Source organism: Heloderma suspectum, chromosome 5, assembly GCF_057233095.1.
Source record: "Heloderma suspectum isolate Gila_16-S chromosome 5, 16-S_ref, whole genome shotgun sequence".
Lineage (NCBI taxonomy): Eukaryota > Metazoa > Chordata > Lepidosauria > Squamata > Helodermatidae > Heloderma > Heloderma suspectum.
Window position 1 is genome coordinate 137,282,671 of NC_139462.1, and position 25,145 is coordinate 137,307,815.

Below are 25,145 nucleotides of genomic sequence, written 5' to 3' on the forward strand. Positions count from 1 at the left end.
AGCAATGTAGAGGGTCAGACTAAGTAGCCTCATGCTTCATGTTCTTGCTGAGCTCCTTCTCCCTTGAATATATTGTTGTAGGCTGACGACACGCAGGAATCTCTTAACTTGTCACCAAGGCTAAGGTCATAGTGATATGTATCATGTTCTTTGCTTATCATGTCCTATAACCCATTTCCTGGGATATAAACAATGGTGCTAGGAGAGGAAATGTTGAGGACTGCAACCCCACACGGGAGGGGGAGGAAGAGCCGTTTCCTAGGTGTCACAATATCTATAAATACAATTTGCTGATGTAAATTGGGGCTTTTGGCTCTTTGGAAGTGATTCCAGCCATAAAGCCCACGCGTTAATAAAGAAAAACTCTTTTTCCTTCACTCCGTGGTCTCTCTGACTCTGATTTCTGCAACAGTACCTGCAGCTTGTAAAATGTGAACATTAAAATACACGTGTACAGCATTTCTGCCAATAACTGGATTCTATTTTGCAAATTTAGCTCTTGATACATCAGGATAGTTGTACAGTCTTTCATTTTTAACTCTTGTACATATAGGGTTTGATTCATCCCAACATAGGTGCAGCACCTGCATGGAGAGTGATAGCCATAGAGTATGAGAGTTCTATTTCCTCCTTCCCATGCTTAGCATGCACGTATACTCCTGAATACACATGTAGGTACTACACCAAGTCATTACGGTGTGTGGTGCAGTCTTCCATATTCCCAGCCAGATGGCCTCCCCCAATCAGTGAAGGAATGAGAACTTTAGGTTCTGTGGTTGTGGGGGCAGGCAGGATGGGAATATGGTTGCTGGGTTTAGGCATCCCATTCCCTGTAACCACCAGGCATGGTGCCTATGTGTAATATGGTACATATTCTGTACCAGAATATTATGGTTTATGATTATGGTATTTTGTCTGCGTGCAGACACTGAAATGCTGTGGACTGGATTTAATCAATAATAAAATAGCTATTTTTATATTTCACATGAAAACAAATCAAAAGGTACTGGTCCTAATACTATCCATAAGATATACACTCTCATAAGAAAGTTTTTTATAACCTCTGTAATGTGGACAGGATCAAATCCTTTGGTTACTGGGTAGTCTGATGTTGACAGATATGTATACTGAAAGCTAACAGAAGTACAAATACATGCAGTTGGTGCATGATGTAAGATACATTAGTCTAGAAACTCAGACTAAAACTGGAAGTAGACTTTGTTGATATTATGGTTTATTTTGTGTAAAACAAGTGTAACCATTAAAAGTGCTTGCTGACAGCTTTGCCTTAAACCTGTTCACTAGACAAGTACTTTCCAGTGTGCTTAATTTATCACTTCAACATTTATATCACAAAATTATCATCATTTCCTTTGATGCTGACTAATCACTGTTTCAAGTCAAGAGCTTGTAGCCAGCATGGAACATACCTCTGTTCCAGAGGTAGCCTACAGAGACTTTTTAAGCCTGATGCTGACAGTGATATTCCTTAGTAATATACCCAAATAATCTGTGGAACAGATTTCTCTTTCCATCCTGATTTACTTTGTTAATACTTTTTGGAAAAAACTAGTGTAAATAACAGCAAAGTCTTCAACAAATAATAAGAACTACATATATTAATCCAATGCTACATTTCCCTGAAAACATTTAAGCACCTTGGTAAATTTGCACAAATTATTTTCAGTACACTGTCCGTTTTGACTTTGGGATTGTTCAAAAGTATCAGGATAGGTATTTGTGAAAACTGAGATTAGCTGAAAAAGTTAAGTGACATAGCTGTTTTGAACAAACATAGTCGTCAAGCTGTACAGAAAATACTTCTATATGTCTGTTACATAGCTGTTAATAATATATCATCTGGGCAAGATCAATAGTGCTGGCATATTAACAGTAAGTGTAATTTATTGGAAAGGTGACCATAAAGTTGCAATAAGAAATCCTTTGAAGAGCAGTACAAAACTACTCCACATTTAGCAGGTGCAAGACTTTAATATCTATAGAAATATGGATATCCTTGAGACAAAGTAAATATTCTAAGAGAAAACAAAGTAGGATGTTAACTTTCAAAATCTGATTATGTGCATAACCAAAAATATAGATACCCAATTCGAAATTTCAACAGGCTACAACCTAGATTCAAGTAAACAAAACCTGACGCAATGTTTTTTGGGAGTGAGATAATTTTGCAATCCTAGCACCCAAATTCTAGGTCTGTGAAATAAGCAAACAGGCAGCAGTCACTTCCACTTGCAAAGGCAATGTATGTAATGGCCTACAGCAACATATGTGTCAGTGGGTATGCTCTTAAGCGAGTGCTGCATCAGTGAAAGCTGTCACTAGGCACAGCTGGAGAAAGGATCAAAGGCCACTGCTCTTCTGAGCTCAGTGCTCACAGATGAAACAGGAGTTCATTCTGTGCAATGGATTAAATACTGTGCCGTGTGTCACTCTGTGGCAATTTTCAATTCCTCAGGACTTTCTCTAGTTGGCCTACAAGGGGAAAAAACAGCAAAACATTCTTTAAGAAAAATAAAAGGAAAGAATTTTTCAGCTACAGATTTTTCAACTTCCACAAGAAGATATAAAGAAATAAAAAGTGAGGGGGAGGCGGGGTCCAATAGTTAAGTTGATCGGAAGCCCTCCATGGGAGCACTTCCCAGATTAGGAAATCCTCTCATTGCTATTCTGATATGTAATAACAATTACAGTGTAACCTTTTAAAATTTCAAATGAAGACCAACACACAATCCGGATTTTTTTTAAATCATTATATACTCCCAGGTCTCCATCCGACTGTAATATTTTACTTGAAATTAGTTTCAAAAAAGGATCCAACATTACAGAACAGCCAGTATTTATTGTGAAAGTCTCTACAGTTAAATGAATAGCTTAAAAACAATACAGTCAACTATGGAATCTGTAGTTTGACATTTAGTTTCTCTATTTTCTTGCTTAGCCCTCTTGATTTGTTTTGCATATATAATTGTTAAGTTTAATCACTGACACATCATTGCAAAAAACAAAACTTTTTTTCTTATAGTTGATGTATTAAAAACTAGTGTTCTGCAAACCTTTTATTTATTTAATCGATTGTAAACAGTGTTTGAGGATAAATTATCCCCCCAAAGCAGCTTTAGAATTTGGACTCCCTTCTTAAACCGATTCAACCTTTTGTGATCCCCAATCCACAGGCAAATAGATGAGTTCACAAATTCTTTGCACAGAACCCACTGCTGGGCACACAAAAAGCTGTGGCCTGGGGCAGCAATTCAATGCTGGCATTAGAAGAAAACTAGAACAAGGTGCCTTACACTCCCTTCTAAAACCAACCAGCCAAGGAAGGAGGCAGGAGAGGAGGGGGAGAAGCTACTGTGGCCTGAAGCTCCCATATGCTCCCTGCCTTTCAGCATTTTCTGTGATTAGCATAGCAGTTTTGGTGGCTGTGACATTAAAACACCTGCTGCTGGGAGGAAAATGCCTCTGGCTCTGCCTGTTGTACGATGTCCCATCCCTGTATCTGGTGGCTTCTAAGGGGCAGATGCCTCACACGTTACGATCTAGTGTTTCATCTGGCTGCTTGCGCAGTTGACACGCAAGTCCTCCCCTTCTTTTTCTCTATGAATTCACAGAGATCAAATAGTTAGCAAGGCCATAATGTAATTATTAAAAGCTTCTTTCCTTTCAGATAATTTTATACTCCTCACGTTTTCTGAACTTAAGTTATTTGAAGTGTTTATTATTTCTCTCTTTTTATTCTCCAAGTCACACAAAAAGCAAAGGCGCCCAGGTTGACCATAAGAAAAATTCTAAAATCTGTATTAAGGAAATAATGTTATTGGTCTAATAAAGTTATTGTCCTAATATAGATTTTGTAATTTCTCTTTTTATTGTTAACGGCAATGGAAAATAGAAATAAACTACCGATACTCCCCTCCCCCGCCCCATGAGACACTTACAAAAAAAAAAGAAGGCAGTGATTTGTGACAACTACTGCAGTAGCTTACCGGTATATCTGCAAAGGCCAAGGTATCTGTGTTGGCGTGGGCGATGAATTTGTTGGGCTCACAAGCATAGCGCTGTAGATATTAGAGGCAACCACAAGTATACAAAGGAGTATGGGTCCTATGATGGCTCCTTCCAGTCCTAGGTAATATGCTCCGCCAGCTACTGCAAGGCCCGTCAGGTATGGATGGCCACCTCTGCAATCACAACATGCTTAATTAAATTGTTAGAATATCATATTCTAACCAGCCAAGGGTTACCATCACCACCACCACCACCACCACCATTTTGTCTCTGGGCCCTGCATGGGCTCAGAGGCATTCTTAGAAAATGAAAATGGAAAGTAGCTGCAGGCTGGTTCTGTGCTTCGAAGTGTCCAGCAAGGGGTGGGTGGGGGGCTGGCTGGTGGTGGAACAACCACTGGGGAGCTGGGCTGCACCGGGCAACAGAGAGCTGGGAGAAGAGAAGGGAGGGAGGGATGTGTGCATGGAAGACTATTTTCTCCAACTGACCACCGTACTACCCACCTCTACCCCCCACCCACCCTCACACACTAGGGTCTCAATCTGGAGTCAGTCTCCCCAAACTGGAAATTTGTGGGGAACCCCTCCCCCATTCTCAAGAACAGAACTATGCAGTTATGATCACAAGTAGTTTGACCTTGTGAGAGCAGTGAGACTGTGGGACAGTGAGACGTGGAGGGGAGAGTTTGGGGATGTGACAGACACTTTGGCGGCAGGGGTGGGGAGCAAACTGGCTGAGAAAAGCTTCTGGGGTGGGGGTGAGATTAGGTTGGCAAAGGGAAAACGACCACATTAAAAGGTAATTGAACTGATTTTGGTAGTGATCTTCAATTAATTTGAGGGAATAAATTAATTTTAGAGTAATTTATTTAGGAGAGATTTGAGAAGATCAACTGGCTTGACTTCTCTGAAGTGGGTGCTCTATTAGAGCAGAAAATGCTGGGTTCGAAGGACTGTTTTTGTGTTATGAGGCTCAGATCTCACCTCTGGCTTGTACTCAGATCCCTGGGCAAGATACTTGTCTTTTAGTTTCACCAGTTTACCTTTCTCTGAAATAGGTGGTTGCTGCAGTAGTAATTTTTGTAACTGACCACACCTCCATGGCAGCCATTTTGTGACAGTGCCCATGACAATGTCTCAAAATTCCATATGTACCCACAGGCCCAAAATGATTAGAGGGGGTTTGGTTTAGAAAATATTTATCAAGAGATATTTTCTAACACACTAGTCATGTTACAAACATTCAAGGTAGTATATAGCCTTATATCTAAAACAGTGGTAGGAAAAGATTTTTCCTCCCAAGGACGGCATTACCTCCAGAGAAATGTATGAAAAAGTTTCAATGGGAAACTTGATTTAAATCAGTAATTTAAATTGACTATAAATTGACTTTTTTCTTGCTTATTTAAATCATTGATTTAAATCGCCTTGATTTAAATCAATCCAGTCTGGTTGTGTGCAAACAATTACGTTTAGTAATGTGAAGGTACAGGGTTTACAGAATAAGGCAGCATCTGTTTATCACTTACATAAAGAATATGAGGAAACTGTTAAGCAACAGGATAGGAACAGATGATGGCATTGCAGCTACAGGCAGCTGTACCTTTTAAATCATTTTTGAAACAGATGCCTCTTGCTCTGTTGCATTTTGTTTGGCATCTACATGTCACTGGTTCCAGGTAGGAAGCGGACACAGAAGATAACCTTGTGCAGCTCACTGATAAAACACTGCATACCCTCTTCCAGGCAAGTTCAGAGGTATGTTCAGGAGTAACAGGATCTATAAGCATTTAATCTGCTTGCAGCCGGAACATTGCTTGATGATTAGCATATACAACATTGAACTCAAGTGCAACTTTCGTTGGAGGTAACATATACAAATCCCTCTTGCCCTTGGTAAATAGTTCTAGCCTGACATGATCAGTGGTGTCCCATAAATGTAGCACACAAATCTCTTGGTGTCTGATACCCATCTTATCCAATCCCACTGCTGCAAGCTGTCATGAGAACATCAGAGAGAAAGCAGGCTAGATCAACTTTATTTTTATCCATAGCATGTGACTATCAGAAATGACATCAACTCTGGTTGTAGTATCACCTAAGTGTCATAAAACAGAGTGATACTTGCCATATATCTGACATTCCTTTGGCTTCCCTATGGCTTGAATTAGTGCTTGGTCATTGTGAAACTTGTGAAAACACACAAGTTTTCAGATCCAATTGTGGAACCTCATGTACAGTATCCCCTCCAATATTAAAAGTGTGGATAAGATCTGTCTTTGGCATGATGTTCATCTGTCCAAGCTTTGCAAACAACAATGTCACAGACGTTATCTTGTGGTTATGCATCATTGGTCAATCTATGCAATGCCAATAATTCTATCATTGTTTATCCATTTTGGTTTATCCATTCTGTTGTGTGATCTGCACAAAGCTGGTTAATTTTTTTTACTTGTTTTCACCACAAAGTTTCCAGCAGTGAGCTCTTACTCTCATGTAATTTCATATCAACTTGCTAGATGAAGCACCTCCTAGCACGATGTAGACTGTGAGCCATGGTAGTAGGGTGGTGAATGCGTCGAGGTGCAGTGTCCAGTTACAGGCTACAAGGATGCTATGAAGGCCATCAGGATCTCCACCATTCTCAGTAAGTTGTCCAGATCAACGTTTGGATTGTCATTGTGTTGAGTATTCAGATTTCCTACATCTTTAAACTTCTTTTCACCTAAAAGCAGTTTCAAGCTTTCTATCATACCACAAAGGTAATCTCCACTGGGTTGACTTCTACACCAGAAAGCATCCACTACACTTAATGGCAGGGGGTATTTTTTACTTCCACGTAGAGCTCATGATGATTCGTCAACTCCACCATGGGACACTGTATGTGCCACAGTGCTTCGTGTGTGTGTGTGTGTGTGTGTGTATGATGGGAATGTCACTTAGCAAAAAAGTATTGAGGGAAAATAATAAAACAGACTTTAGGATATGAAATCCCACTTGATCCAGTATTTCATAGTGTGTCCTGTTACATGCATAAACACCTGATTCTGTCCACAGGTCATCCAACCCAGCATTTTCCATGTGCTGCCCAATTGCCAAGGGGCAATGATTTTTATTGGTTAAAACAGTACAGCAGTTCAAAGCCATGTTTTGTGCCAAAATTTCCTGTGTTTCTGTCACTTGAGCCCTGATAGCACTTTGTCCATCCAAGATAAACTTCCACTGTTATAATATGGTTTGGTTTGGTAACATCTCCTTACCTTCATTTAACATCTTCTTACCTAACATTTGGTAATATGGTTTGGTAACATCTCCTTACCTTCATTTTGGTGTATAGCATGTCCAAAACGGTTCAGTTTTCCCGAAAGTAGACCCATGCTAACCCATGCTGTGCAGCGAGATGTAACTCATATGTACTTTAAGGTCATTTTTTAGGATGACATCCACCCACTTCTCCTTTGTCAACCTACATACAATTGATCTGACATAAAAGCCAGCTTTTAAAATACTGATGGGGCAACTTATTTTCTAAAGGACTTTCTGGATGTTGGTTGGACTATGACAGGACTTTTCCAAATATGGTAAAGAAGGTACTTTGAAATATTTACCCAGAGATATCTGAATAAATTGCTGTGTCTACAAAGTATGTTGGCAACAGATGGCAAACCAAGAGGAGTACAGCTTTACATCCTTCTCCTTGTACAAGCCAGAGGTCTAGAACTGCAGGTATGGCTGCCCAGTACGTTCCCAGAAATGGAACAACTCCAAGTATTGCAGCAAGTGCTAAGGGTAGACAAAGTCTAGAGTTAGAAATAAGAATTTATCAGTGCAATTTTTTCACTAGAAATAGATTCCTACAAGAATTGTGCATCTCTTGATATCACATAATTGCATATAAATCCACAGGACTATTTAGATGGAAAATAGTATTGGGCCAAGAGTTTATAAACTTTAACATGACTGGGTCAGGAACCAAGAATAAGGCAAACAAACATTGCAGACGGTTGCAATATACTGTATAAGGCACAGTCATCCTGATAACCCTAGCATTTAAGAGCTGATTTTTTAAACTTTAAATTAAGGAAGGATTAGAATATGGCCAATACAGTTAGGGCGCAATCCTACGGCTGCTAGACAGCAGCTAGACAGCCATAGGATTTTTCAGTTTTCAGGAACTGACCTTGGAGCCAGCGCTCCGAGGTCGGTTCCCAGAAAACCGCCTCCCCACACCCGCTGCCTCGTAGGTGGTGCGTTTCATCCCCAGCTCCATGCTTGTACGAGCAGCGTGGAGCAGGGGAAAAGGGGGCATTCTTGAGGGCAAGGAGGGGATGGTGGAAGCACCAGTATAATGCTTCTTATGTGCTGTCTGCCCCCCCCCGAGCGCCCCTGGTTAGACAGCCAAAATCGGCCATCTAGCCACAAATGTAGGGTGGCCGGAGAGCAGAGGAGAAGATCCCCTCCATGCTCCACACGCCCTGCATTGGATAGTTGGTCGCCTCCAATTTCGGAGGCAGCTGAGTATCCCCATAGGATTGCACTCTCCAAAGCATGCTTGTGTAATGAGGAATTCCCTACCACTCTTTCCCACTGTAGCCTCTTGCGCTCCTGCTACCACCAAAACTTCTCCAGAGGTCATGAGGTACTCGGGAAAGCCCTAGACTGTGGCTGGGAAGCTGCAATGGAAGGGAGAAAATCAGGTGGAAGACAGTTTGTGCAAGCAAGAGCTCTACTTGGACAAGCTGCCTCTACCCAATTCCACCCTGCCCCCCAATCCCCTAATTTCCTGATTAGCCTGAAGCATCCTGTCTCATATTTCAGGCCTTTCCTGAGGATCCCCCAAAACTCAGGAGAGGCTTTTCAGAGACACAGGGGGTGCAGCAAGGGGAGGGGACGTTCTTGTGTAAGTGCAACACATGGATACAACCCACTGGATTACATCCAGACTACATTAGTTGAATTTAGCTCCTTCCCATGGAAATCAATGTGACTTAAGTCATGACTAATGTGCCCCATTGATTTCAAGTTCAACTAGGTTAGCCTGGATCCAACCCATTATATTTATTCATACTTTAAAAAAAAAACACCTTATAACCTGCTATTCAGCCTAGTACAGTTCCATCATACTGAAAGGTAATCAAAGTATAATTAAGGAATGAGAAAGTCAGCTAATCTGCCTGAAAGATGGAATGAACAAGGACTGGTACTACGGTTGCCTGGATTTTACATGATATCTTATTTGAAGATTGGTGTGCGCATATATCTCTGCTCTCCGCATCAATATAAAATCCTATACTAAACGTTGCTTAAAATTTTCAGGCAACTACCAGAAGTAGATACAATGCTATCAAAAATAAAAATAAAAAGTTGGACAATGTTTTTAGTTCTCACCTGAGGGTATGAAGACAATGTTAATTCCAAAGATGGTATGAGTCAGCCAGGTGTATAGTCCATAAAACCCAGCCATTTTGAGGGATGCATCAAATACACCTCTAGAAGGATCAAAGAAAACCATGTAAATCGACTAGTTGAGCTGCAGGTGTGTCTTGAAAAGGTGCAATTACACCAATTCCTTAAAGATCAAGGCTATCTGCTACAAATTCTAGTAGTGATGAATTCTACTTTGGGCTCCAGGACTTGAAGTTGATAATATACTAGAAGATATATGACTGGTGGCATAGCTGTATGAAATCTTAAATCCAAAATTCAGTTATTGGTATTGTTACTCCGCCACAGAGGTGGGGAACATTTTTTGTCCCAAGAACCAAATTGTCTCTGGCAAGCCCATCGCGGGCTGCATGCCAGCTGGGTGTGGGTTGGCAGTCCAGATACTGGCACGCAGCTTTCCTCAAAACACACCCATTCACCCCCACAGCCATTCACACCTGCCTTACTCACACTCATTCACACACCTATTTGCTCCCTGTACTCTCTCACCACCCATCCCTGCTCAGCTGAATTCAGAATTTGCTAAAACGAATGCTGGCAGACCGGCACACAAATGCATCATTATAATGTGTCTTATTAAATCACTGAGAGAGGACACCGCACTTCTAAAAACCTTTCCTGCCAAAGCTTTGGGGACTATACCCTTTCCCATTCCATAGCTTCTCATACTCGTTGTGTTTGTGCTTCACTTAGTCTTTTATTATATTTATCCCATTTTGAATATAGTTTGAGAAGCAGCTTACCATGACATAATACAACAATAAAATCAGAATTAAAAACAAACGTAGTAGCACTTACTTGTGACCTGCCCTGTTACGGTCTCATATCCAGTGCCTTTTACCTCTTTGAATATCTGGCTTTCTATGAAAATACTCCCATAGACCCCTAACAATTGTGCATTTGAGCACTTCACAGTCAGGTTTTTACAGCCTTTGGACATAGCAAGAGTACATCCTATGTCATAAGAGAGCATATTAATGGCTAATAAGAGATTGAGCAGTGCCCCACCCCCCTGTATTGGCCCCAGGAGTGTAACCAAGTCACCTGTAGTGTTAGAGGGGCCTAGAAATCCATAATGCTTGCTTAAGTTCATTATTGGTGCAATTCCCTTGCTAGCAGGCCTCTCAGCATGTTGAGATGAATCAAAGGCCGATATCAAGATCTGCCTGGGAAGTGAAGTTTGTTTGTCTTAAAGCTGCGGGTGGCTGTGCTGGGAACCAAGCCCGGCTAGTCTATGCTGGGAATGAACGCTAGGGGGCGCTTGCTGCTGTTATGCTGCCTCATTGCTAGGGATGTACAAATCCCTTACCTGGCTCCGCGCAGGGGCATCTGCGCTGGGGGGGAGGCGCTCCGTCCCTCCCCCCAGAATCCTCGACGGGGGGGAGGCACTACGTCCCTCCCCCCGGAATCCTGCCCGGCCAAGCCGCGGAGCCGCTGGCCAGCTCCAGCCACCTGCAGCCGGACATCCAGCTGTTGGGCAGCCCTGCAGGGATGCAAATGGCGGCTGTCGTAGCCGCCGCCATTTGTGTCCCTGTATTGAGCCGTGATAGGCTACGTAAATATTTACGTAGCCTATCACGGCAGGGGGAAAAAAAACCCAGTGTACGCAAATGACGGTAGCCACCACCATTTGCGTACGCTGGGGTTTTTTCCCCCCTGCTGTGATAGGCTACGTAAATACTTACGTAGCCTATCACGGCCTCCGCAGGGACGCAAATGGCGTCCCTGCATTAGCTGGGATAGGCTACGTAAGTATTTGCATAGCCTATCACGGCTATGAAGAGGAGGAAGCGAATGGTGGCTGCAGGACGGCCGCCATTCGCAAAGCAGCGTGGACTGGAGCAGGTAAGTGCTCCGTTTCGCGTGCCTTTTGTGGGGTGGGGGCAGCAGGGACTTCGTCCCGTGCACCTTTTGTGGGGTGGGGGGGCGGGGGCTTTGTTCCGCGATGGATTTTGGGGGGCTGAATGCACTGGCATTCGGCCTCACCGAGATCCGTCTGACATCCCTACTCATTGCTAACATGTATGGTATAAAACCCATTCTACCCCATGGCTCTGGATTCAGAGAAGCTGTCTGATCCAACCATTGGGTATGCCTGTGTGCTGTAAGTTACTCAATAAAGTACTCTTGTAAGTAAACCTGGATCTGATTTATCACTATCTTGGAACCTCTAAATTAAGAGTTCGAAGCCTACAGCCGGGGCAATACACCCCCTCCGAATGGTGATAATACCAATGTAGCTTATAGGGTGGTTGTAATTTATGTGAAACACTTTGAACACTCTAAACACTCATTGAGCAGGGGGTTGGACTCGATGGTCTTATAGGCCCCTTCCAACTCTACTGTTCTATGATTCTATAAAGTATTATCCCAGCCTTCCTCAGCCTGATGCCCTCCAGAATTTTCAGGTTACAACTCTCAGCGCTCCTGACCATTGGCGATACTAGCTGGGGCTGATGGGAATTGTAGTCTAAAATATATGGAGGGTACAGGTTGGGGAAGGCTATATTATACAAATGCTATGTATTATTTACACAATGACTGTACCTACACTGTAGATTTTAAATGTATTTATTGCCAGAAAATTATGATGTCAAAGATTTGACATGTCTAATTTTGCCTAATAACTATGGTGGAGGGAAAGTAAACCTAGGCTTCCCATTTCCCAGGCCTTTGCAAAAGAAAGTTCAATCCAAATGTTGGAGAAAGCACCTATGACTGAATCCTGCAGAAAAAAATCCTCCTGGGCCAAATATCCATTTCTTAAACTTACCCATCACTACTTACACCACCTATATCCTTTCCCAGCAACCCTTTCCAGTGTGAAATAGTCCTACCAAATGACTTCTATATATCATGTGAATACTCACATAATTCTCAAATGTAGTTACAACGTTCCCCCACCCCACAAGCAGAGATAACATGGTTCTCCGTTTCTGCAAAAGATGCAGCTCATTATGTACCATGATGAGCCAAAAATGTTTGAAGCTACCCAAGCTGTGTGCTATTTGCTCAAAGAGAAATATAAATATTTTAACATTGTTAATTAACATGGTAGGCACTGTAAAGCAGAAGGCATTGCTGAACTGTAACAGAAAGAGCCTCAATGGAACCCCTTGCCAAGGCCAAAATATTTAACACTAAAATTTAAATAAATTCAAATCTATTTAAACAAAAAGTTATCTCAACATTATGATTACAATGCTCGACTGTTTATTTGATATAAATCTTGGTATTTCTCTATATTCTTTAAAATGAAGAGAATATCATTTTTCAGCTGGTGTGAGGCATTTGTTGAAGGCATCAGCCATCAGTTGGAATTAGTCTTACATCTGAATTTACTGAAAAGATTTTATGATGCAAAGCAATTAAAACACTTTCCCTTTGGGCCTTTTTGGGAAAGAAAAAGGAAAGGGAGGATACCAGTTAAGTGTGGCAGCAAAAAACACCATGGGCTTTCAGTTTCAGAAGCATTCTTCAACAAAACGTTGAAGGAACACACAAGTGTTGGAAACATCTGGCTGTTTGTTAGGAAAGTTATATTTCTACTATATTATAGGCTATGCTCTTGAGGCCACTCAGATATGGGGGTCAGGAAAGGAGCTTTGGTGATGCATGAATGTTTTTCTGCCTCGGTAAAATAAAGCAAAACATGTATCACTCCAGAGCATCATGTAACAGTAATAACTACTTGGAGAGGCTCCAGTATAAGTGGAATTACATTCACAGGTGAAATTCACAGTCATTTAAAGTACAGCACTACTTTAATAGAAGCCATCTCACTCGTGTGATAAACCTGTGTACAGACTGCAAGGGGAGGCTGACATGACAATGCTCCTCCATGCAGACATTCCTTGCACAGAGAAAACCAGCACATCAGGAAGACGGCTAGGTGACAGAACCCTTCTCCCTGACATGGTAGTTTTCTCTACACAGGGAATGTGTGCCTGGAGAAGCATTCAATCATATGAGTCTCCAACTGCACTCTGAAGAGGTGCAACCCAAAAACAGGTTTTATCACCTTTGCAACTTTAGTGGTGCTACTTGAAAGGTTAGTTTCATAATACTGTTTCAGGAGAGTTTTCACAAATGATTTTAGCTCAAATATTCAGGAGAGACTAACATTAGAGGACTTAATTATTAGTACTATGAGGAATTTTCATGTTCTATTGTCATGATTTCATAAAGCTGGTAAAGGAACAAAAAAGAATTAATTTTGAATAATCACTCCTTCAGTTCTTGCTTTAACAGATGAATATGGGTACAAACAAGACACAGTATAACTTGAGACAATGTGAGAATGCTGTAGGTCCTATTCTTGTTAATTATATCATTGTCTGGGCACTGAAAGAACATCCAATTGCATGCAGAATATCAACATCATTTAACCTGTCCAGTTAAATGATGTTAATATTTCAGTCAAGCGTTCGCAGTGGTTTTCCTTAGCATATTATGCGTTTTGAATGTTAATATGCTGGAAGACAAATTGTTTTCTCTGAAGATCGTATCACCATATCATTTCCATCATCATTTTTTCAGTGTTTATTCAACAACTGCAGTGGCCTAATAATCGTAACTGATTTTGGTAATCAAGTTACCAGTTTTCATCAAACTCCCCTTAGCAAATGAGCAACTTTGTATTAGCACAGTGAATCTGCAAGAGTGTTTTGGAAACCGTTTTTAAAAGGAATACCAAGAGGTAACTCTGCCTATTGAGCATAATTGTTTATATGATGGATGAAGAAAATGAATCAAGTAATAAAACTTTCTCAGACAGAAAACACCCATGAAAACCCAAGCACTGGCTAACAAGTTTCAAGACAAAAACGCTGACATGGGTGTGGGCTATTCCAGAACTAATGCATCCTCATAAAGAAACATAACCTGCAGTAACTTTAAGCCACAGCCATACCCGTGTGCATGCACTCATGTGAAAATATCGCACACACTAAATTGCACTGAGGCCGTGACAACATGCAACTTAGTAATGTGCAATATCCCCACCAGAGCAAGCAGAATGGGAGCTTCAGGGAAGAAGGGTCTGGTGCATTCAGGAAGAGAAGAACATGCCACTTAAGGGAAAGACAATGGTTCAGGCAAAAAGGTGAGCATGCAACTCAGAGATACATAAATACAAGGATCTCTGCTCCAGTTGTGTAGAAAACAAGACAGGTTAGGTGCTGCCCAGTTAGCTTTAAGAACAGTACTACCAAGGCTGCTTCATTTGTACAAGGCAGCTGCTAAGATGAGCGGCTGTCACTGAAACTGTCACAGTTAAGGGTTTAAACTTGAAAGATTTAAGCAATCGTCAACAGCCAATAACCTGTCTATTGCTCCAGCAATTCATTCCAAACTCTCAAAATACTCTACTAGCACTAAATTTCATACACACACACACTTACTTCATATAGTATTAAATGGCAAATACATGAATCTTGAACATCTCTAGAAGATTAGCAAATCTGGACAAAAACTGTCTTCTTCTGCATCCTCCAATGTGAGGCACTGTCTTCAGCACCCTTGCTTGACTAGTAGGGAGTCTATGGTGCCTATTTCAAAAGCCTACACGTACTCTTACTTACAAAACAGATGCATCCAGTCTTTCTTCTGGTACTGAGTATGCAATGCTATCATATCCCACTAGTCCACAAGAGTGAATGAGTTGAACTGGGATGGGGAGGCAAGCTTTTTGTTGCCTGAGGGCCATGCAGAGACATGCCCACCATACAGTCATGCATGCTTCCCATTTCATATCAACATGCATGAAAGTATATCCTCTCTATGACCCAGACAAACACACCCCTGAGACCCCAGAGTTCAGGCAATCAGGAGCGTCCCCTTCCTATCTGGCCAGGAACTGAATTATTTTATATTTTAATTTGCCCAAATATAAACAAATAGACGTAAATGCACAATGGCTGGTAGTGAGGTCTTTCTCTCTCACACACATACAAAAGCTTACAATGTGTTGCTTTCAGCTTCAGATAGTGCTCAAGCGTTAGGACTGACCCTACATATCTTTCTGACTCGGGTAGTTAGAAATATTACCAACATGGAAGCTCAAAATTCAGCTTCTAGAAAACTGTCCAAAGAAATCCTTATACAATTGTTCATGCTTCCTGCATTAGTTTCTGCACTGCATCTGCACTTTTATATAAGGAGCACCAGACCTATTAATTCCTCAAAGTCGGCAAAAGGTGGCTTTTGAAAAACTAACTTTTGCCAGCACAAGCAGATGAACACATGAAGCTGCCTTATATATCTGGATCTGGAAACTGATGATCAATAAACTACTCATTATACATAAAATAATAAGCAAAGAGTGCAAAAAAATGCTGGGTTGGATCCAGACTTAGTCCTATTAAAGCAACGCCATTGATATTCATTGAATTTAAGTCAGCCAATCCAATTTAAGTCAGCTATGACTAACATTCCATTTATTTCAATGGTCTACTCTACTTTAGACATTGCCATTAGCTCTTGACTAATTTTATTTTTTAGCAGTGAAGGAACTGGTCATTAGTTTCTGCAAAAAATATCACTTGGATTAGTCTTAACATAGCAAGCTGACATATCCTTTCATTCTTTTTTAAAAACTGTTCACAAATTATCTTTCCTTTCTACAGCAGAAAATGACATGTCCCAACATGATATATTATTTGGGATAAATTCCTTAGACTTGCAGGAGATATCTTTCAGAGCAGAAACTCTGCATATGAAGATGGTGCTTTACAGAGTAAAATTATGAACAGGAGAACAGATGCAAAATAGAACACTGAGGGGGGAAAGGGGAGAGTAGGCATATATTTTGGAGTACAAATGGCTCCCCTGCAGTGGCTAAGATCTTGTGCAAACATTTGTTAGCACATTTGACTTGGGTAACAAAGACATGGGAGTTGGATGCTTAGGCAAGAAGACATATTTTTTAAAGGGATGTTTTGGAGGGGATGAAAATTGGGCATATAAAGGTATGGCATGCAGGTGGAGAAATGAAGGAATCCGTTGATTCTTAAGGAAGTTTGTTACACTGGGTAATTCAAGGGGACTGATATCATAGCTTCTCCCCTTGTTCTTTGCCTCCTAGTGGGCTAGGTTTATTTTAGATTGTGAGGCTTGGGGATAGAAAATAATGACTAGGTTCACACAATCAGGGAGGTGAAATAAGCCAAAGTGGCTTATTTCCCCCTCCGTGATTGTGCAAACAGGCTCAACATGATCTATCATTGTTAAGCTCTTGGGAAAACGTAGACCACAAATCTTAACTATTTATGCACTATAGTCAAGTTTGCTAGTATGTCCCTCAAAATAACTGACTCAGTCCCATTTAATTCAGCTCTTTCCCTCTGATGCATCTTTCTCTTATACATGATTACTCCTCTGCCTTTTCTCCCTACTGTCTTTAATCTTACACACACACCTCATTCTGTTTCAATTGTCCATTAACAAGTATCTTCTATGCCAATTTTACACACAGTATTTTGCACTGCAAACATCAAGTCCCTCTCAGCCTCCCCAATCTTCCACTACAGATTACAAGATTTAGACCCATTGTTCAATTCAGGATTTTCAGCAAAGCTTTGGATCCTTGAAACTGTTAACAGCACACAACCAAAGTTAAGAAAAACCCTTTGCAGCAGTAGGGGTCAAAACGTTTGCCCCTTCTCCAAAAGTAAAACAGTCCAAGTCCCCCGAGAGACTAGTGTCTTGTGCCCTCGCATTCCTAAGTGCTGTATGCCCAGATCCTCCACACTGACTTGGAGTTTCTTCAGCCTCTGAAGAACAGGAAAACTCCTGAATTTCAAATGCCTACCTGCAGGTGCTCAACAGATTAGCAAGGGGCTTTGTTTTACCCATCTGGCATTGAAGTGCATTAACAGAGCAAAACTCTTCAGAAGTCATACTAAACCCTCCATACTCTGCACATGAATAGGTGTCCATAACTAGAAAGAAAGAAAGAAAGAAAGAAAGAAAGAAAGAAAGAAAGAAAGAAAGAGTGTACCTGATGGCCTCTTCCACTGACTGGCCAACTATATTTGAGGAATGACCAGGCTGTGACAAGGGGGTCAAGTTGATCACCCACTTTACTGGCTTGTAGTATTCATCACTGGAACTTAAAAGGTAGAACAATGTGGTCAGGAAAATCACCTGCAAGACAGACAAGAAGAAAACAGCTGCAGGTTGTTGTTTTCAAACAAAAGACACAGAGTATTATGCGAAAAAGGAGTGCAAATCTGCTTTATGTCATTTAATATGTAATTGAAAATGGAATAAAATGCTGTTTAACATATTAGACACAACCCAAATCCTGTTTACAAGGTGTACAGCTTTAGCAGAGAAATTGTTTCCTAAATCTCAGTATCTGAAATGTATCCTTGCTCTTCCCATAACCCCTCCCTCTCTTAAATGGGAACCTCAGACCTGGCTAGCTCCAGAGGTCGGCAAGGTAGGGTATTTGCCTGGGTACTGAGGCTGGGAAAGGGTCATTGTTCTCACGTTGCATTGGCATCTGGGAAGGTTGGAGGCAATGTGAGTTTTCAGTGTGTACACCCCATCTCTTATTTATAAGGTGCTTTTCCACACAAAGGCCTTCAGTGTGCCTCATAAGATAAAAAAAACATATCCAGTCCAAAAATCCATAATAAATCACCACTATAAAACATCACATATAAAAATATAAACAGCAGAACACCGCTTGCAGGTTAAGAGGACCTACTGAGGATGTCTTTCCCAATTCCCTCCTCCCCCCTCAAAAAACTCCTGGAACTGGCAAGTATCTTGGGACACCTGCGTAAACAAAAAAATAAAACCCAGTATTTTTAAACTTACAGGAATTTCAGAGCCCTAACTGATGAAACAGAATCTGGAATCCAATGCAGGGATTTACATGTCCAGGTTTCAGGACTTACCAGCCTATTTTCTATCCATAAAGTTCTCCTATCCCATTTTAAACATTCTAGTCTTAAAAAGCAGCATGCAGGTTGAGGGAAGAGTGGCTAAAGAGGAAACAGCATAATAAATTCCTGCATGGATCTGGTGTGTCCATCACTTTTTGATGGTGCAGCCGTTGCCTTTAATTTTGAATTGCAATAAACTAATTTTAAAGCAACATTTAGGAAATGTTCTATGCGAAGCTACCAAAAGGAAATATATTGGCTTGTGCATCCATTTCTCTTAGTGGTAACTGCCAGTTTACACATTTTTAAAAATTACAATGGATAAAACAGATGCAGAAATTAGGAGACAGCATCCTTGGTAGGAAGATGACTATGTAGGTTTTTTGGGTACAAGTTAGGAATGAAAAGCCTATGCTTCCAAGACACATTAATATTTTGATTCAAAGAAAAGTAAAACCACAGAGAAAAGTAAAACCATGGGAATATGAAAAAGACAGGTTGCTACCTGTAACTGCAGTTCTTTGAGTGGTCATCTGTGCATTCACACATATGGGCTCTGTGGCTGCATGTAGCCTCGATTTGGGAAACTTCTATAGCTGAGGAAGTTTGCCATGAACACTTCCCCCACTGTCCCAGTGCGCATATCCCTAGTGGATTCCCACTTATTCCCTCAGTTCCTTATTCCCTAGTGGATTCCCACTTATTCCTCAGTACATTGTAGCCTTGAAACCAAGATGAAATACCTTCGGTACCCAACATCAAACTTGTGTATGACACCGAAGAGGGGATGGCAGGTGTGTTGTGTGGATGCACAGATGACCACTAAAAAAAACTAGTTACAGATAGCAACCTGTCTTTCTTATTCGTGGTCTCTGTGCATCACACATATGGGCACGTAGCAAGCTAACTTGCAAGGTGATGGGTCCGTGTCCTATTACAATACAGAAGAAAGGATGGCATGATCCAAAGTACTGTCAGCTGTAGCCCGAACATTCAGTCTCTAATGTCTAATAAAGGTAGACGGTGTTGACCATGTTGCAGTGTGGCACAGTTCCAGGATGGCAACTCCTCTGTCAAATGCGACCGACATCACTACCCCACAAGCAGAGTGAGCTCGGACTGGGGCAGACAGTTAAGAGTCCAGCCAGCTCATAGAATAGTGCATTAGTCTTTACGACGCAGGACATGAGGCACTGAGCCGAAAGCAGCTGGCCCTTACGCTTGCCACCATAACAGACGAACAGGCAAGGTGAGAGTTGGAATTGTTCAGTCCTCAACTTACAGAATGCCAAAGCATGGTGCACATCAAGCGTGTGCAAGAGCAGCTCCAGTGGTGAAGATGGGGAAGTAAAGAATGCAGGCAGAATAATGTCCTGGTTTAAATGAAACTCTGACATGGCTTTTGGCAAGAAGGTGGGGTCAGGTCTGAGGGCCACCTTTTCTCAGTGAAAAGTGAGGTAAGGCTGCTCTACTCTGAGCATGGAGAGTTCACTGGCTCGGCATGTAGATGTAACAGCTGCCAAAAATGCCACCTTCCAAGAAAGAAGGTGTACGTCCATAGTTGGATGGGGGCTCAAAGGGCTTGGATGAAAGTGCTTTAAGCACTACAGAGAGGTTCCAGCTCGGTACTGTGATTCCTGATCCCCTTCAGGAACCTCTTCGCTGCTGGATGCGAGAAGACAGAGAAACCCTCAACGGTGTGTGTGTGTGTGTGTGTGTGTGTGTGAGAAAAGCAGAAACAGCAGACAAATAAAACTATAACGATGACAATTCGAGTCCTTTCTTGAAGAGGGAGAGGAGAAATTGGAGTATTTGGTGCAAAGAGCACCAGAGCGGATGGAAACCTTCAGCACTAGCAAAGGCGGAAAAAGCAGACCATTTCCTCGCATATGAACGCTGTGTAGAGGTCTTACACGTGGCATCAAGGATTTTCTGTATCAGTGCCAGGACTGGTTCAGTCTCTGTCACCCAGTCCTCCATGCTGTCAAGCGGAGAGTTGCTAGGTCTGAGTGTTCTCCCTGGTGATGCAACGGAAGACGACGGTACCAACTTTGCATCATCCCAGTGGGGTGAACCATGGTTGGCGGGGCCACCATAGTTATGAGGATGCATTCGGTACCACCTGTCCCAATTTTTGCCAGAACCCTGGAGATCAGTGGGAAGGGGAGGGGGAGAAGAGGTAGAACAGCATTCCTGTCCATTTGAGAATGAAAGCATCTCTCCATGAACCCGCACCACAACCCGCTTGGCTGCAGAAGTTCTGGCACACAGCATTGTCCCAAGTGGTGAATAGGTCCACATGTGGTGTGCCCCAGCTCTGAAACAGAGTCCTCAGGACTGCTCTGTCCAACTCCCACTCGTGGGAGGTAAGCCTGGTACAGCTGAGCTGGTCTGCCAGAACACTGTTGACAATGGCAACATGAACTGTGACCAGTCTGATCAGACGAGATGAACACCACCAAAAGATCTCTAGCATTAGAGCAAGGAGCGAGAGCAATCTTGTACCCCCTTCCTTGTTCAGGTATGTAACAACCATTGTATTGTCTGAGGTGACCTGGACCAACCTGCCCACTAGGTCCAGCCTGAATGCCTGAAGGGCCTTTTTCACTGCCCTGAGCTCTAGAAGGTTGATGTGTTGAGCCACATCCATGGCCGACCATTGTCCATGAACCGTTAGGCCTGAGCAATGAGCTCCCCATCTCAAGAGCAAAGCAACTGTAGTTACTACTGGTGATGGCAAGGGCTGAAGAAAGGGTATCCCTCCAGTAGGTTGGCTGGCACCATCCACCATCGTAACGTCATGTGGGAGTCGCAACTTGGTTTGACAGATGTCAAGCTCGGTATCAAAGTTACGTATGAGCTAGTTCTGCAGAGGCCTCATATTCAACTGAGTGTAGCAGATCACAGATATTGTTGCAGCCTTAAGGCCTAAAAAATGTTGGGTTTTGAATGTAGAGATGGACTTGCAAGAGTTTAGCCCCACTACCAGCAACAATAGCACCTCCATTTGGTGCCAAGGGAGGAATGCCCTGCCCAAGCGGGGGTCTGGCAGTGCCCCAATAAACTGCAGAACTTGTGTAGGCTGCAGGTGAGATGTTTCGAGACTGAGGCATAGTCCCAGACTCTGAAGGAGATCGCAGGTAACCTCTATCAACCAAAGAAGATGGTTTCATGTCGATACCACCAACAGTCAATCACTGATGTACAGGTACACCTTCACACCTTGCATTCAAAGATGGGAGCAGACCTCTGCCATGCACTTGGTGAATACTCTTAGCATGGTAGCAAGGCCAAAGGGAAGTACCCAGAATTGACAGACGTTGGAACCTATAGCAAATCAGAGGTAACGCTGGTGTGATTACTCTATGGTGATGTGAAAATACACATCCTTGAGATTGATAAAGGTGAACCAATGTCCTCAAGTGAGTAGAGGGAGGATAGTAGCCAAAGAAATTTCCTGGGTAAAATGTACAGGTTTAGTTCTCGGAGGCCCAGGATTGGCCGGAGCCCTCCACCCTTCTTCAGTACTGTGAAGTACCTGGAGTAGAACCCAACACGGAGATGCGAATGCGGAACAGGCATGATGGCTCACTTCCTGAGAAGTCCACTGACCTCTTGATGGAGAACAGGTGATGAAGCCATGACTTTCACGGTACCGAGCAAAGGGAGGGCATCGAACCCAATCCTATAGCCCCTTTGTATGATCGAAAGAACCCTCTGATGTGATGTTGCGCCATGCCAGATGATAAGAGGACAGAAGAGTTCCGAAGATGGGAAGGCGAGCAGAGAGATAAGGAAGAAAAGGGTTCGAGTCAAAAGCGTCACTTATCTCTGTTGTCAGTTTTGCGGCAATAACTACGAAAGAAGGAAGTCATCATCATCATAATTTAATTTATATGCTGCTTTTCCACAAAAAGTGCCCAAACTGGCTAACAAAACAGCAATACAACAACAAAAAAGCATACGAATACATCATTATAATAGGACCTCATTACTATCATCAACAACTCAATTCACTGATACTAACATAACATTTCAGATTAATTACAAAATAGGCAAAATCAAACACTGCAGCACAATATCAATGCAACACAAGTCGAGAAAGACTTTCCCCATGCCACCAGCTGAGAACACTGCTGCTGTGATGAAGCTGGTTGTTGGGACTGGTATCTGGTGGCAGAGCCTTGGAACCAGCATCACTGTTGGGGTGGCTGCTGGGCACGAACTCCATGTGACACGCCATGTATTAGCCTTTTGTACCGAGTCTAACGCGTCGCCTGTCTTTGCATTAAATAGGGCCTGACCATCAAAGGGCAACTCTTCGATGTGGGCTCTAGTTTCCTGGCAAAAGCCAGTGTGATGACACAGAGTGATGGAACTGATGAGGACTTCTGAGTCACAATCAACTAGATGGTGAGACACGTTTATTTGTTGTCTTGATAACTTCATCGCCTTGGATTGAAAGAGGCAGGCCAGTTCCTTCTTGTCATCCAGGAGACGGCTAAAGAGACGGCTAACCTTGTCCCATAGAAGTAGGTGGTACCCTGACATAGCAGCCTGATAATTCAAGATCTTTAGGCCCATCGCTGAGGAGAAATATAACCTTCTCCCAAGGAGATCAACATGTCTGCCTTCCTTATCAGTTGGAGCAGAGTGTGCCCTCTGTGACTTCCCCTGTGCCGCCTCAGCAACTATCGAATTTGGTGTAAGGTGTTTAAACAGGTATTCAGCATTAGCTTTCTGGACACGATACATTCCTTCCAGATGTTGGTGGCATAGTGGAGGGAGCCTTTCAGGATTGTTTAAGTCTCTTCCAATCCCAGAAGGAGTGGTACGGCCACAGGCCAGGATAGTTCTGCATTCACCACGTTGAAAACTGGATCCTGCACTGTGGAGGACACTTGCTGGGTTTCCAACCCCAGGGATTGTGCAATTCTCAAAACCTAATTAGAAAATTGTCCAAGTTCCTCTGACAGCGAGATAGTGTAATTTGACCCAATAACAGCATCAGGCAAAGAAATGGACATAGGGCAGGAAGATTGAGACGTGGTGCCAGATTGATAGCTTTTCATACTGGAGAGTGGGAATTCTCCCGGTAGAGGCTGAAGCAGAGCTTGTTTATCACCTTCCTTGCAAGGAAGCAACAAAACGTCACCAGTAATGGTTTGCCGTAGTGGCTGTAGCATGGCTGGAGGCTGTTCAGGAGGTGGGACAGCCAGCAGTTGAGTTGTTTGTTGCTGCTATAGAGCAGGAGGTGCAATCTGAGGAGCTGTGCGAAAAATGTCTTCCTGATCCAGTGGTCTCGATAGCATAGCTGATGGGGGCTGACGATATCGACTCACTTCCCAGTATGGAGGGTCACAATGGCAAGGAGAGTAGTAAGGACTGTACAGGTCATCACGGTCTTCAACCCAATCATGGGGTCTCCTGCATCAGACATCCCAAGCCAAACGTCTGTCCCCATCATAGAATAATGATCTGAACATGTCTTGATCACAGCTTCACTCATAAAAACTAGGGGGGTGACCTCTGTTAAATGAACTAACTGAATGGAGTGAATCCAGGGACCCTGGACATTGATCTCAGAATGCTTCATATCATAGGTGAGAATGAGGTGGCAAAGTGGGTGGATTCATGGGGGATGGATCCCACATCTCACCCTGTGATGTCAATGTGACCAGAATGGGATCTGTCACAGGAGCAGGACTCTCCATACAATCATTGAGAATAGGAGTGGTGGAACAGGAGGTCCAGTTGTCAGTACAGGAGACCGTGTTCGATCCCAAGGCACTGGAGGAACAATGGGGGACATGGCCAGTTTGGGTGGACACTGTCAATCCTGAGATGCCAGGGCACGATCAGGGAGAGCAGTAGGGACCAAAGGATGTGCTTGATCCCAAGTAAAGTCATCCGACTTTTTAGAAGTCTTTTTTCCCTTCTTTTAAGGTTCGAAAGAAGACAGACTCATCTGTTTAGAAGCTTTAGTCTTCTTGGTTAGTTTCTTAGCCAGTGCAAACATCAAAGACTGGCCTGGAGTGGGAGGATGTTGTGTGCTTGAAAGAGTATGACATTGAGGGGAAGACATCCCCAACACTGGATCAAGCTCCTGTGCAGCAAGCAAGTCTCCTGGTGAGGAGGTTGGCTTCTCCACCGTACCCTTTGGTTCCTCCACCACTTCCAACGCTCATTTCCACAGACCTGCTTTCAGCCGGTCTGAGCGATTTCGTCTGGCCTGCTTTGAAAAGGCTTGGCAATGAGGACAAGCCTCAAAATACAGCCTTCTCAGAGGCAAAGAAGGCAAAGGGAATGTCTGTCGGTCAGCGGTGACTTTCCTCCACAATGGACACACTTCCTAAACGGCACCATAAGGGCCATATGCCTGTGAGGGTGATTGCAAGTTCATGAAAAACCAATACAAATAAACACAACGCAAAAGAGTAAAGATAGAAAACTTTGATAGAAAGAGAAAGAAATAATAAAACCTCAGCATTTGAAATGCTTTCAGAATGAACTGAACACAGGAAAAGTTCCCTCATGAAGCTACCACAATGGTGGTTGAAAGAGAACTGAGGGAATAGGTGGGAACCCGCTAGGGACATGCACACTGGGACAGTGGGGGAAGGGTTCCTGCCAAAATTCCTCAGCTATATAAGTTTCCCAAATTGAGGCTCTGCGCCTGTGCAGATGCAACATATGTGTGATGTACAGAGACCACGAAGAACACCATAATTTTTAACACACTTATAGCCAATTGCCAATCTTTGAGTGAAAAAGGTAA

At 42.7% G+C, this 25,145-nt stretch overlaps 1 protein-coding gene across 3 annotated transcripts in view; it reads right to left on the reverse strand.

Moving 5' to 3' along the window:
• Nucleotides 1-464: 464 nt before the first annotated feature.
• TMEM245 (transmembrane protein 245) overlaps nt 465-25,145 on the reverse strand; it is a 74,148-nt gene continuing 49,467 nt past the window's right edge. For 2 of the 3 annotated variants that reach the window (XM_084857548.1, XM_084857546.1), the window contains exons 13-17: nt 17,473-17,618; nt 9,417-9,517; nt 7,637-7,811; nt 4,008-4,202; nt 465-2,493 (exon numbers count right to left, since the gene is read on the reverse strand). In XM_084857548.1, the coding sequence (XP_084713674.1) occupies nt 2,448-2,493; nt 4,008-4,202; nt 7,637-7,811; nt 9,417-9,517; nt 17,473-17,618 (663 nt within the window). In that variant the 3' untranslated portion in view covers nt 465-2,447. Of the gene's footprint in view, nt 2,494-4,007; nt 4,203-7,316; nt 7,510-7,636; nt 7,812-9,416; nt 9,518-17,472; nt 17,619-25,145 lie in introns of those variants that run through there. The other variant, XM_084857549.1, reaches the window with a different exon arrangement.